This window comes from Tasmannia lanceolata, unplaced genomic scaffold (genome assembly GCF_043159265.1).
Source record: "Tasmannia lanceolata isolate RefF3 unplaced genomic scaffold, GAP_Taslan_0.1 ptg000037l, whole genome shotgun sequence".
In the NCBI taxonomy this organism is placed as follows: domain Eukaryota; kingdom Viridiplantae; phylum Streptophyta; class Magnoliopsida; order Canellales; family Winteraceae; genus Tasmannia; species Tasmannia lanceolata.
In genome coordinates this window covers 58,479,687-58,493,305 of record NW_027518714.1, presented here as the reverse complement: position 1 = coordinate 58,493,305, position 13,619 = coordinate 58,479,687, and the positions used below count along the sequence as shown (strand labels likewise).

Genomic DNA, 13,619 nt, shown 5'->3' with positions numbered 1-13,619 from the left:
GCATGATATCGAACGGCTTATATACCGAATCTTGGCATATATCCTATACGTAGAATTGTCTCTATTGTCTCTCCAGCTTTTATATAAAAAATTACACTGTCCTCACACACACAACTGTGTATTCCTGCCCCACTTTGGTTGCTAAGCTAATTAAAAACCTCTTAGTCAATAACCCAATGGAGAAAGGATCTATTTAAGGGTTTGGTCCCTTTCAAACGAAGCTTCTCAGCAATTCCTCTTTGAAAAACTTCACAAAGGATTTGAAGTTTTCAATGATCCAATGCCTCCCTCACAAATTCACTACATTCCCTTCTCTAATACACATATCTAATACATTTTTAGTTTTGCCCACCTTGTCTATATGTAACAACTTGCTCAAGGCATCTAAAAAGGAGGCATATTATGTTAAATGGAGGCATTTTTTTTTAGAGGAATGCTAAACTGAAGGGTTTTGCACGTCCTTGCGAAAATAAGCTACAATGGGCCAACCTGAGTGGACCAGCAAACCACACTGCATTTATGATGGGAAGGAAAAATGTAAAATTAAATGAATAATAAATGCCCTTTGCTCTGATGGTCCAATGGGGGCACTCTTGTAGCTGGTTTTTGCCAGGCGCCCTTCACTTTAGCATTCATCATTTTTTTAATACTCTCTATATCTCTCTAATCTAGCTCATAATACAAGATATAAGCATTGTTTACACCGAATTAAGAGGTGATTTCTTATGAATTTATAAGAAAATGATAAAGAAGCCAAGAAAAAATGAATAAAAAATAAGGAAGAAATATTAAAACCCTAGAACCTGATAAAACTTTCTACCTTCTGGCAAGGTCTGTGTAATTTGCTACATACATAAGCCTTATTAGATATTTAGATGTGGGCTTTGTCAGTTTGGTTGGTTTTCTTTTTCTTTATTCAATAATTATCATTTTCCTAAGGATGGCTTGGGCTGACTCCAAGACTAGTCATTATCAGGGGCCAATAGTTTCTTCCACTCCCGCCAATTTTAAATTTAGCACGGTGGACCTATCTCCCTTTCTCTCTCTAACGGTCACTATCCATTCAAAAATTTTAAATTTTGGGGTGACGTAGGCCTACCAATAGAAAATTATTTTACTATCCTTTTATAATTTGGAGTTTTTTTAACATAGTCTGGTTAATTGAGGAAGGAATTTAAGACAGATCATGGTTATAATAAAGGTATACAAACAAAAACTAGAGTCATGACACAGTAGGGAAGCGGACTGAGTTCGCACTGTGACTCGACCATGACTCGGCCTTGTCATATACAATAATTTCAGTCATGTATTATATTCATACAGCAAACTAAACATACCTTTCTGAGTTGACTCGGTGACTCGGTCTGATGTTGGCACACAGTTATAATGATCACAGACTTTTGTACCATGGGTTTGTTTCTGTTGAGGTAGATTGCTGTTGTCATTGTCGGTACGCTTGTTCTTCCTACTGGGTTCTTTTAATTTCTTTAATACCCCCATCAAGATCAGCATCTTCAACAAGAGAGGCTTGGCCTTACAGACCTTTCTCTTATTCTTCATCTTCTTTCTAGTTTTGACCTTGTAGAAAGGAGCAAAACTTTGTGTTTCTGGTTCATGAGAGGTGAACTAAAGAGTGATCATGGGAAAGAACGCCGAAGATCAGGTTATTCTGCACTCGGGATCGAAGGTATGTGCTTAGACCCAATTCAAAATTTTCATTTTGTACCATTAGTCTCCATGGCCCAAAGCTTCAAAAATCTATGCAAGAACCACCACAAATCAGGGTCCATTAGAATTTGAATTTGACTAACCGATCTTACCTTTTATAACCAATCCAATTCCTTATTTTGAAATCATTTTAGATATATATCCTCTTTTGAATTTTTGATGTTCTGATTGGTTTGCACAGTGCAAAGCTTCAAAATTATCATGTGCTTAGAATCTAAGACCCAATTCAAAATTTGGAGTTTGTAGCATGAGTCTCCATGGTCCTAAGCTTCAAAAATCTATGCAAGAATCACTACAAATCAGGGTCCATTAGAATTTGAATTTGACTAACCGATCTTATCTTTTATAACCAATCCAATTCCTTATTTTGAAATCATTTTAGACCTATATCCTCTCTTCAATTTTTGATGCTCTGATTGGTTTGCACAGTTTAAAGCTTCAAAATTCTCATGTGCTTAGATCCAAGAGCCAATTCGAAATTTTGAGTTTGTAGCATTAGTCTCCATGTCCCTAAGGTTTAAAAATCTATGCAAGAACCACTACAAATCAGGGTCCCTTAGAATTTGAATTTGACTAGCCGATCTTACCTTTTATATCCAATCCAATTCCTTATTTTGAAATTATTTTAAACCTATATCCTCTTTTCAATTTTTGATGTTCTGATTGGTTTGCACAGTTCAAAGCTTCAAAATTCTCATGTGCTTAGAATCCAAGACCCAATTCGAAATTTTGAGTTTGTAGCATTAGTCTATATGGTCCTAAGCTTCAAAAATCTATGCAAGAACCACTAAAACTCAGGGTCCATTAGAATTTCAATTTGACTAACATATCTTACCTTTTATATCCAATCCAATTCCTCCTTTAGAAATCATTTTAGACCCACACGCTCTTTTCAACTTTTGCTGTTCTGATTGGTTTCCACAGTTCAAAATTCTCATGTAAAAATTTCTGAACATCAGGCTCTAGTGGGATCTGAATTGGGAGAATCAATCTTCTCTTTTATACCCAAATCACCAATTCAAAGTGGCAGACCAAGCAGTATGGTTGTAAAGGTAAATTTAGTTTCTCCTTATTTTCTCCATTTCCTTCTACTTGTTGGGTTTTCTTCTGAAATTATATTAGAAAAATTCCTTACCTCAATGATGTAACTAAATTTGGATTGAATTACAGAAACCACATGCAGTCATACCTCCTCATATAGTAGCAGAAGCCATCTCAACACTCCATGGTCTTGATCTAAGGTGGTCAGGCCCAATCACCCCAAATGAAATGAAATATGTTGAACAATACGTCCTAGCGAAATACCCACAATACTGTAATGGCCTCATAGAAGAAGGGGATAAGACCGATCTCTACAGCCTATACTTCCACAATAACTCTTTAGATAACCCCGATGATAAGCGCAAGTCCCCACGAGGACTTCGAGACTCTTCGTCCCCTTCCTTTGGAAGCAATCTCCCGGACCTCGACAAGACCCAATTGGAGCCCTCTCGGTTGCTCGACATACTCAACAAGAAATCTTCGTTTCTCGGGAGTTTCATATCAATCCCTGAAATTCAAGCTCGAAACCGTGTATTGAGACATTGTGGACTGACCGACGACGAATATCTAGTCCTCTTCACTTCCACTTATAAGGATGCTATGATGTTAGTAGGGGAGAGCTACCCTTTCTTTAGGTACAATTGCTACATGACGATCATCAATGAGGAGGTTGATTGCATAAGGGAATTTGCAAGTTACAAGGACTCTAAAATGATTGCGGCACCGGGGACTTGGTTGGATTTGAGGATCAAAGGTTCACAGCTTAGTCAATACTTTAGAAGGAAATGTAAGTATAGTCCTAAGGGATTGTTCTCTTATCCTGCCGATGTTGGGGGGACTCGCTACTCGATGCATTGGATCTCCGAGGCTCATCGGAGTTCATGGCACGTTCTTCTCGATGCTTCGGCACTGATTGTCGGCCAAGATCAGCTGAACCTTGCGCTTCACCGCCCTGATTTTGTTCTATGTACACTGGATAATACCCATGCCCATCCTTCTAAGGTTACCTGCCTCTTGGTGAGGAGGCAGTCCTTTGATTCATCTTCTGCTCAGCTTCTTGAGTGAGGTTTGTATGAGGACTAGATTGGTAGCATATATGTACTTTTAGTTGCTTTGGCTAGAACTGATGGTACTGAACAATCTGAAGAAAAGAAAATGGGTTTTATTTAAGGAACCCAGATATGTAATCTATCTATCATGGTCTGATAATCCAGATTAACAGACATTTAAGAAAATATTAAGGTAGAGTGTTGGTGGGTTGTCTTGGGTGTGTTTAGTGATGCCAAATTGCAATGTGTTCATATAAATAAAACGAATGTCAGTTTGAGGGAAATGAAAGACTCTAAATAGGCTGCAACAAGTGTTGGGTTATAATGAATGGTTCAAATATTTTAGCTTCTTCCTTACTAATGAAAATAACCTATTCGAGATAGTATAGGAACATCATCCCTTGTTTAATTCCAAATCCTTCTGACCAAGATGCATGATTATCACTAGAAATCAAAGATTATATGGCAAATCATTCTCCCTTCTCAAATGTCCCCTTTCTAAAAGTTTATGGTTTTTGTATAGGTAAAAGGTATTAATGAAAAGAAGTGGTTTTCTCTTGAGCAAGTGTTTAGAAACTCAAAACTCGATTCGAAACGGATAATAGTTTAGCTCCATGTTGACTCGTAATGAATCGAGTACTCGATCAAGTTCTCCGTGATGAAAAGCTTGTTATGTCTGATTTTGTAGTACTTTATTAAGTTTTCTAATTATCAATCTAGGTTTGTTTTTTTTTTTTTTTTTTTTTTTTTTTTTTTTTTTTTTTTTGGGTTTTTAGGAGAATTCAGTTACGCATGATTAAACCGACCAAAAGTTTAATATATTTGAGTTGCACTCAATGATGCATTTTAGGAGAATTCAGTTACCCATTATTAAACCGATCAAAGAACAAGGATAATGGTAAAGAATAGCAAGGTGGAATCACTCGACGCCGGATAGGATGCTAGGAATCACTCGACTAGTAAGGCGGAATCGCTCAACGCCAAAGGGGAATCACTCAACCCTCGGGAGGAATCACTCGCTTATAAAATGCGGCATGGACGATGAGCTCGTGGACGACCTATTACTGAAATATATGATGATGATGTGCGAGCTGAACTTGCCGAACTCCATCAATATATATAATCAAGAGCTTTGGCAAATGGTGAATGATCTTTTAGAAAGAGCGCCGCCGCGCCGGCCCCCTCTTCTTCCCGAAGTAGGAGAAGTGCATCATTTGGTCGTGAAAGGAGGAATACGAATGAAGATGGTGACTCTTCTAGTTCCGTTGAAGCTCCAACAGCCCCACCAAATGACCGATGGAGTATGGAACGATTGGCTAGAGCTCTTGAAGGAATGGATAGAAGCATCCAAGTGAATGCTCCGGACTTTGAAGGTAAGCTGAATCCCAATGACTATTATGATTGGATAGCATCACTAGATGCATTCTTTGAATGGAAAAATCTCTCGGATGAAAGAAAGGTTCAATTTGTCGCCACAAAACTCAAAGGACATGCGCTTGTTTGGTGGCAACAATATCAAAACAATCATGAAAGAAGGGGGATTAGAAGAACTAGTACATGGGCGGAAATGAAACTTAAGCTAGATGACAAGTTTCTACACTTGGACTATTCTCAATCTCTTTATAAAAAGTTTCATCAATTGCGCCAACAAAATGATCAATCCGTGGCTGATTATACGGAGCAATTTTATAAATTATTGAGCCGTATAGATCTGAATGAAAATGATGATCAGCTTGTGGGAAGATATTTGAGTGGACTGGAATATAGTATTTATGGAGAGCTTGTGATGCATTCTCTTCACACTCTTGAAGAGGCATATCAAATGGCTCTTAAGGTCGAAGAAAAGTCCAGGTGGAATTCTTTTAGGAGGGGTGAATCCTCTAAGATTACAAAAGAAAAGACTTCTTTTCAAGTTAAGAAGAATTCTTCACACGTTTCTGAACGTCTAAACCCATGCGATGAGGGAGGAAACAAGGAGCGTAACAAGGCGGTTATGTCACCAAATTCTTCTTGCTTTCGTTGTGGTGAACCTGGGCATAGAGCATATGAGTGCTCTAAGAAAAAGGCTGAACTAAACATTGTTGAAGAAGAAGTCGAAGAAGATGAGGAAGAAAAAGTACCTATATATGATGAAGAACCTGAAAATGAAGAAGAAGAGTATTGTAATCCTTATTGTGATGTTGAAAGCCTTGTTGTTCGTCGTGTGTTGTCTGTCCAAGAAGATGACAAGTGGCTTAGACACAATATTTTCCGAACATATTGCACGTCATATGGGGAAAAAATGTGTAGTGATGATTGATTCTGGAAGTTGTGAGAATATGGTGTCTAAAACCATGGTTGAAAAGCTTAACTCAAATGCGAGCACCACCCTAGGCCTTACAAAGTTTCATTAGTATAAGCGAGGTGGTGAAGTCATGATTTCTAAGAGGTGTCGAATCAAGTTCTCAATCGAAAAATATGATGATGAGATTTCTTTGATGTCCTTCCTATGGATGCTTGCCATCTTCTTCTAGGAAAGCCGTGGCAATTTGATAGATGTGTTCACCATGGTGGGAAAAGAAACACCTACTCTCTTATTAAGCATGGGGTGAAGTATGTGCTTAACTCATTGAAAGACATGCCTACTAAGCGGCAATCGAATAGTCAAATCAATTTGCTATCCGACAAAAGCTTTGAACAATGTTGCAAAGAAAAGGAGGTGGTCTATGCTTTGGTAGCTATGGGAGATAGTCAAGAGTTTGAGAAAGAAATTTCAGCAAGTGTTTCTAACTTGTTGAATGAGTTTAAAGAAAGAGATCTTGTTATGGAGGTTTCTAACACAAGCTGAAGCAAAGAAAGTTTGGACCTTGCAAAGTTGTAAAAAAGTTGGGTGCAAATGCATATCGCTTGGAGTTACCAAATAGATTGGTCATCAGCCCTGCTTTCAATATAAGCGATTTTTACCCATATTATGGAGACCTAGATGAAGAGTTGTTGGAAGGCACCGATTTTTCTACTAGACCTGCTACTTTACCGCGAGAAAATATCAATGATCTAGACATGCGTTATATGACTACTCGTCATGGAGTCTATACACAGTATCTTGTGCGATGGAAAGGAAAACCAAACTCTGAAAATGCATAGATCTCAATGGAAGAATTGAAGTGATTGGATGAGCAGCTTTGGCATGACCTCACGACGAACTCGAGGTCGAGTTCTTTTTGAGAAGGGCTGAATGATGCAGTGGCATATCCAAGTGGCACCGTAGGATGATGCCATTTGTCATCCATGTGGCACATCTATGTGGTTTGACTTGGTCTTGGGTTTTGCATGGGAATTTAGATAAGCAATTACTATGTCTAGTTTTTAGTATGTGTTAGGGGGCTTGTATGTTAAATCAAAGACCTTATAGAACATCATGAGGTAACCCGCATGGTCTTGGTCCATCCTGAACACGTGGAAATACCACGCATGAGCTAAATGAATAAAAAATCAATAAATTGACATTTCTTAGCAGAATCCTAAACGGAGCTTGTGGATCATGGGTCTATATAGCCCTCCAATCAAGGTGTTCTCAACTAATATGATTATGATCATGCAAACCGGCCCATTAAATGTCCGGGTTTAGTTAATTGCTTCCAAAGTGTCCTATTTGAAATTAGAGAATTTTTTTTAAACGATCATTGTTTTAATTGAGAAAAAAATAAATTTGTCCTGTAATATAGACCCACTGGTGTGTATATGATGATAGGGTCCATGAATATTGTTGGCCATGACAAGTTTGGCTTATTGCCACTCCACATGCACTAGATGATTCTAGGCCTTTGATCGATCGGGCGTGATGAAAAGGTAATACATCAAGACGTCGTTAGGCCGTTGATTTTTGCACAGCCTAAATCTTGCAAAAGAAACCTAGACCCACTAATAGCCCCACGAAGGCCCATCAGATGAACAGTTCAATCACCTGTGCATCGCAGCGTAGGGTCATGGTCACTTTTGCTCATGTGCTAGTTGAGCTCCTGCAAATAAGATCAACTTAAAATAATCTTATTTGCAACGAAAAAGCCAATTTTATGCTCCTTAATTCCTGAAATTAAGATGCTTATTGGGCCTCAATTGTCACTGAGAACACCATGATCCGATGATCCTATGTCTTTGATCCATCAAGCCTTATTTATACTGCCAAGAAAAGCTAAGCCGTTGATTTTGTAGGCCTTTATTTTATCTTATGCATGGGAGGTCTTCTGGATCGAACATGACTAACTGTGCCTCACCCATGGTTTTTCTTCAAGCATTCAAGAATGACCTTTAGCATACACCTCAAACTCACCTGTAAACAAGCTCCACAGCCCTATAATATAAAGTACTGCTAGGGGAACTAGTTTTAAGACTGGGAACGAAAACCGAACAAATCAAGTATTCCCACAACATTATGAGCCCAACAACAGCTTCCCTTGGTTTAACTTGAACCGAAAACTCACTAAGAGGGTGATTTTCATTTTCCTTTTTGAACACGTGTCTTTGTGTTTCAAAATGTGGATGCAGGTCAAGATTTGGATGCGGGTAATGGCACTGCAAAAGTGAATCCTTATGGACTTGGCACGATGTGGTTGAGAACTTAGTTGACGCAGTTGAGTACTCCGTTGATGCGCTCATAACCGGAGGCGGTCCAAGACTCAAAGGCGTTTAATTGACCTTGTAGCGCAAAATGCTGGCCAAGAATGTGGCCAAAGTAAAGGCAGTCAATGATGACTCGGGGGAGTTTTGAAACAGTGCATGTGATATACTTTGTTGTAGGCTACCAGGCCCGTGAAATGCTTGGTTATCATGTCATTTTCCTAACACATAATTCAATCAATTAGCCCATCAAATAGGAGACACAATTGACCCGAGTTGCACCCCTAGAAATTTCTGATAATTGTGTTGAAAATTTATTATTAAAGCGGAGATATTTTGGTGACATAAGTCACTGCAATAGTGGAAAATGTCCATGAGAACAAAGGGTCATCATCTCGATGATTTCCCTTGTGGCACGCCATCTTAGTTCTTAGGACCTATTAATGAAGTCAGTAAATAGAACACTAAGTCTGTGTACGGTGTTCCAAAATTGGGCACTCCTTTGAATGAATGGTTCAAAAATCTAAAATTTCAGACAATCCTAGCCATCCGATTTTTCAACATCTTTGTACCATTCTTCTGTTGACTTGTAAGCTCTCTCTCTCTCTCTCTCTCTCTCATGTTGGCTTCTAAGAGACCACTTACCTGGTGGGCCCAGCTTACATCCTTCTTAACCACTACCAAATCACTAGCAAAGTACCCAGAAAATACGGATTTTTTGTGGTAAAATCCCGAGTATCACCAAACCACTAGAAAATGCATCATCCTTTGTGCCGATATTCTACTAGCCCTATGAAGGGTTTCTTTGATTCATGTTCTGATTCTCCCTTAATTGGAATGAGAAAAAATTAAAAATGTAATAAAATTTCATTCCGACCAGAGCAGAATCAAAATACCACATCCTGGGGTGGGAAGTAGATTCTGACATTTTAACCCGTCTAATTCCGTCCCGGTGTCAATTATGTCCCTTGTTTTAGTTCTTTTTTTTTTTAATCATTAACCGTGATTTGGTGGTTTGGATTCGGATTCCGATTCAAATTCGCCAAATCAGCATCTTATTCCAATGCTGCCTAATTTTGACCTTTGTCTCAAAAAATGAACATCAAGGATGAAGAGTTGACCCCGGCAAGAATTAGAAGGTGGAAAATGTCGGAATATGTTTCCAACCCAATTTGAAATGAAATTATTCTTGATTTTTTAATTAAATATTTTCTTCTATTTTCCATTCCATTCAGGGGGAATTCAGAATGGGAATTCGAATAGGACGTCAATTCCAATTCTTGAATAAATGGCTGGGATCATCAGAAAATGAGATTTTAGGGCACCATTGCATGCCACGTGTTCGGTGGAGATTATCAGTATCTCGCTCCCGTATTTATTGAAAATTTGCCAACTGATAACTCCTCTTTAAAACCCACGCTGTTTTGCTGAGAAAGGAGAATCAGCATTATTCCACGATGGGACCCACAATAAACTGACTAGGTATATGTCTACGAATCAGGTCGTGACACATCATCTACTTCTCGTGGGATGTTTGAATTCAACGTAGACTGTTCTCTCATCTTGATTCAACTCCCATATCTTGGAAAAGAGCCTTCTAACTTTTAAAATGACAAAAAAACCCCTTACAATCAATACAATCCCAGCATCATCCCTGTTTTTCAACGATTGTGATATTTTCATGCTTGCCAAACATTATTTTTGAAAGAGGATGGTTGATTATTCCATGGAGATACGTAGAACATGTTGCGAGACTACTAAGATGGTCTTGATCCCATCTATCTTAAATCCTGAGTTCAAACCTCCTTGATAACAAAATTTACATGCAATGGCCAAACCCAAAAGAGGGGCCACATGTGCCACGTGCAGGCCAACCCTAAAAGAGAGGGGCCACACGTGAGGAGGAGTCTCTCTTAACATAAAACGTTAGGGCATGTGAGTTGTACACTAGTACGGTGTTTAACGGCGGATGAAAACTTTATTCACATGCCCCAACGGTTTTTGTTAAGAAGGGTCAATTTAAGAAATGAGAAATTATATGGTGTGAGGCCTAAGGTGGAAATACAGCCCTTGACATTTGATCCAACAGCGGCTCCTCAAAAAGTGAGCTGCTGTTGGATCAAATATCAAGGCCGTATCCATACCGTATTGTTGTAAGGCCTTACACAATATAAAATCTCTTAAGATATATAGAGATTTTATCCATTTTTTGTTTTTTTTTTTCAATAATGGCACGTTACAAGTTTGTGGTCGGGAGTTTCAAGAGATTCTTTCACTTTTTTTTTCTCTAACACCCACAACCTTAGTCTATTTCAACGGTCTAAACCTAAATTTGGAATATATGTCCTTTTATCTTGCTTCATTTGCCCGTTAACTATTTCAACGGTCTAAACCTAAATTTGGAATATATGTCCTTTTATCTTGCTTCATTTGCCCGTTTAACGATCTTCATTACCCCATTTCCAAACCCATAACCTTTTCACCATAGAGTGAGAGAGGAGAGACTCTCAACAACATAGAAATAGACATAATTCACAAGCCTTCTTCTCTCCATCTTTGAAATAATCGAAACCCACATAATCCAACCGGAGTAAAACTTTCCGACATGCTTTCCGGCTTACACTCCGGCCGTAGGTCTAAACCTCCAATAGTAATCTACTTACTATAAAATTAGAGATTTGTACGGTCACGTGGGTTCGTACAGAATATTTATTTTTTTTCTATTTTCTAACACATCCAATCCGTTTTAATTAATTGTACACATGCTAGTCAAATTTCAAAAATCAGGAGGGCATTTTTGTCAATAAAAAATATCTCTATTCATCCATCTATAAAAGGCAAGTGAGTCTTCTATTGAAAAGCCATGAAAAAGAAGAATCAATGGGGCTCATAACAGGGAAGCCGTGGTTCCTCGCCGTAGTCTTAGCCGGAGTCTTAGCCGCCGTGCTTCTCATCTCCGGCTTCAGCCGAGCCGCCGACAGATCCTTCCTCTGTTCTTTAGGCTCCTACACCCCTGAGCAGAACTCGCTTCAACTCGGCGCTATCCTCCACTACGCCACGTCAACCATCGTCCCACAACAATCCAACGCCGAGATCAGCGTCTCATTCGACGTCTTACGCCGTGCGTCTCCCTGCAACTTCCTCGTCTTCGGACTCGGCCATGACTCTCTCATGTGGTCCTCTTTTAATCCACGTGGCACCACCATATTCCTCGAAGAAGACCCTAAGTGGGTCCAGACCGTGCTAAAAGACGCCCCTATGTTGAGGGCCCACACCGTTCGCTATCCTACGCAGCTCTCCCAAGCCAATGAGCTCTTGAAGTATTACAAAACTGACCCTGCTTGTCTACCGCCGGATGTTTCTCTGAAAGGGAATGGACGGTGTAGATTAGCTCTGAGTGGATTACCGGATGAGATTTATGATAAGGAGTGGGACCTGATAATGATAGATGCGCCACGTGGATATTTTGCCGAAGCGCCTGGGAGAATGGGGGCGATTTACTCGGCGGCTGTGATGGCGAGGAATCGGAAGAAGGACGGCGTGACGCACGTGTTCTTGCACGATGTGGATCGGAGGGTTGAGAAAATGTTTGCCGAGGAATTCCTTTGCGCGAGGAATCGGGTCAAGGCGGTTGGGAGGCTTTGGCATTTCGAGATCCCCTCGGAGAGGAACGGAAGCCGTAGTAATACGGCGTTCTGCTAAAGTGCACCGGGAGTTGAGGTTTGAACAGTTGTTTTTGGTTCTTACCAATTTTGTTTATCGTCATATGCCTTTAAAAGTTATTACCATATACAGTGGAATGATTCCTCATTTGAGTTGTTCGTATTTTTAGGAATTTTGAGAAGATTTTTTTCTATTTCTTTAGAAAGATAATAATGTTTTGGCTGATGATTTTTTAACCCCTCCTGTAGGATACTGTGCGCCCCTTTTTAACGTGATTTGTCGTGACAATTCACGTTAAAAGGGGGGCGCATTATCCACATGGGTTGTGGAATTTCGGGTGGTTGGGTGATGATTAGATGGGCGCGGGCTCTGATATTTTAGGCGGAAAATGTTATTGACACCCCTATTTCTAAATGACAACGACAACGACAACGACAACACAGAAAGTCAGTTCTATGATTGAGGGGTAAAATGATGTTTTTGAAATCACAACCGTTGATCTTGTAGTTATCGCGGAATGGGCTAACATGCGCATGTTGCGTAGATAAATTCTGGGAACGGCCCACTCCCTTTCGGTTTGGTAAGCGGGCCCCACTTACGGTGAAAATTTAATAACTTCATTGAGAGGTGGGGACAGGAAAGATCTAGAGGAGATTTTCTTGTATCTCTGTCCAATTCACAACTCTGGCTCTCGATATAGGGTGTTTTTTGTCATTTTGCGATATAATGTGTAATTGCTGTGGTGGTCCACCCAGTAGCTATTGTACAGGTGGATTCATGACACTGGAGTTACTTTTGATTTTTCTCTTCATGATTTGAGAGGAAATTAAAACCTTTGTTAAACCGCTCGCAAAGTTAGAGAAGGATTGTAATGTGAATGATAAATGACAAACAAATAAAGTTAGGAAAAGGAAACGGAAACGGAAAAGCGGAGGTGAGGGAGTTTTTATATGGTTTGAGCCTCGAGGGAAATGATTTCAACACAGACATGTTTTTGAATACATGCGCTCATGTCTATTGTCTTTTACTATTTTTTTTTATTTTTTATGACGTAGGGTGTCCCCACGCCCCTATGTTGAGGGCCCACCCGTAAACCACACGCATCGGGTACATAATTTTCAAAAAGTAGCGGACAGATTACTCAATAGGATGATCCAGACCGCCCATTTGATGGGCCACAATATAAACAGGTTGGGCCCATAAAATTCATCCTCATAGGAAGATCCTAGCCCTCCCATCTATAGAGGTTGGATCTTCCTACGGGGACGAAGTTTGGGCACTACCTATTTATAATGTGGTCCATCAAATGAACTGTTTCATCATACTATGGTGTAAAGCCGTAGAGTACCTTTTGAAAAAAACTGGACTACAAGGACGTGCTAGCAAAATAAAAAGGGATAATTACAACTACACCCCCTCTAGTTTCTGACACATCCGCTTCAACCCCTATAGTTTAAAAAGTGACAAAGACATCCCCTCTAGTTTCATTTTGTTTAAGGTTTGCCCCCTCAGCTGAAGGTTCGTCCATAGATTGAAGGGTTA

At 39.6% G+C, this 13,619-nt stretch overlaps 2 protein-coding genes across 2 annotated transcripts; both read left to right on the top strand.

Moving 5' to 3' along the window:
- Positions 1-1,496: 1,496 nt before the first annotated feature.
- On the top strand, positions 1,497-4,028 carry LOC143861705 (uncharacterized). Its single transcript, XM_077372590.1, has 3 exons — positions 1,497-1,687; positions 2,688-2,780; positions 2,899-4,028. Exons 1-3 carry the CDS (start codon positions 1,640-1,642, stop codon positions 3,832-3,834), a joined length of 1,077 nt encoding a protein of 358 aa, XP_077228705.1. The 5' UTR covers positions 1,497-1,639; the 3' UTR covers positions 3,835-4,028.
- Positions 4,029-10,882: 6,854 nt separating this feature from the next.
- On the top strand, positions 10,883-12,270 carry LOC143860740 (glucuronoxylan 4-O-methyltransferase-like protein (DUF579)). The gene has a single exon (XM_077371553.1). The coding sequence runs from the start codon at positions 11,295-11,297 to the stop codon at positions 12,114-12,116; it is 822 nt and encodes a 273-aa protein (XP_077227668.1). The 5' UTR covers positions 10,883-11,294; the 3' UTR covers positions 12,117-12,270.
- Positions 12,271-13,619: the final 1,349 nt, after the last annotated feature.

What these genes read in the sequence shown, in the direction of transcription:
- LOC143861705 (XM_077372590.1), top strand. Translation starts at nt 1,640, where the DNA reads ATGGGAAAGAACGCCGAAGATCAGGTTATTCTGCACTCGGGATCGAAG. An exon ending in TTCTGCACTCGGGATCGAAG is followed by an intron (nt 1,688 to 2,687) that starts GTATGTGCTTAG and finishes TCTGAACATCAG; the next exon opens with GCTCTAGTGGGATCTGAATT. An exon ending in CAAGCAGTATGGTTGTAAAG is followed by an intron (nt 2,781 to 2,898) that starts GTAAATTTAGTT and finishes ATTGAATTACAG; the next exon opens with AAACCACATGCAGTCATACC.
- LOC143860740 (XM_077371553.1), top strand. Translation starts at nt 11,295, where the DNA reads ATGGGGCTCATAACAGGGAAGCCGTGGTTCCTCGCCGTAGTCTTAGCC.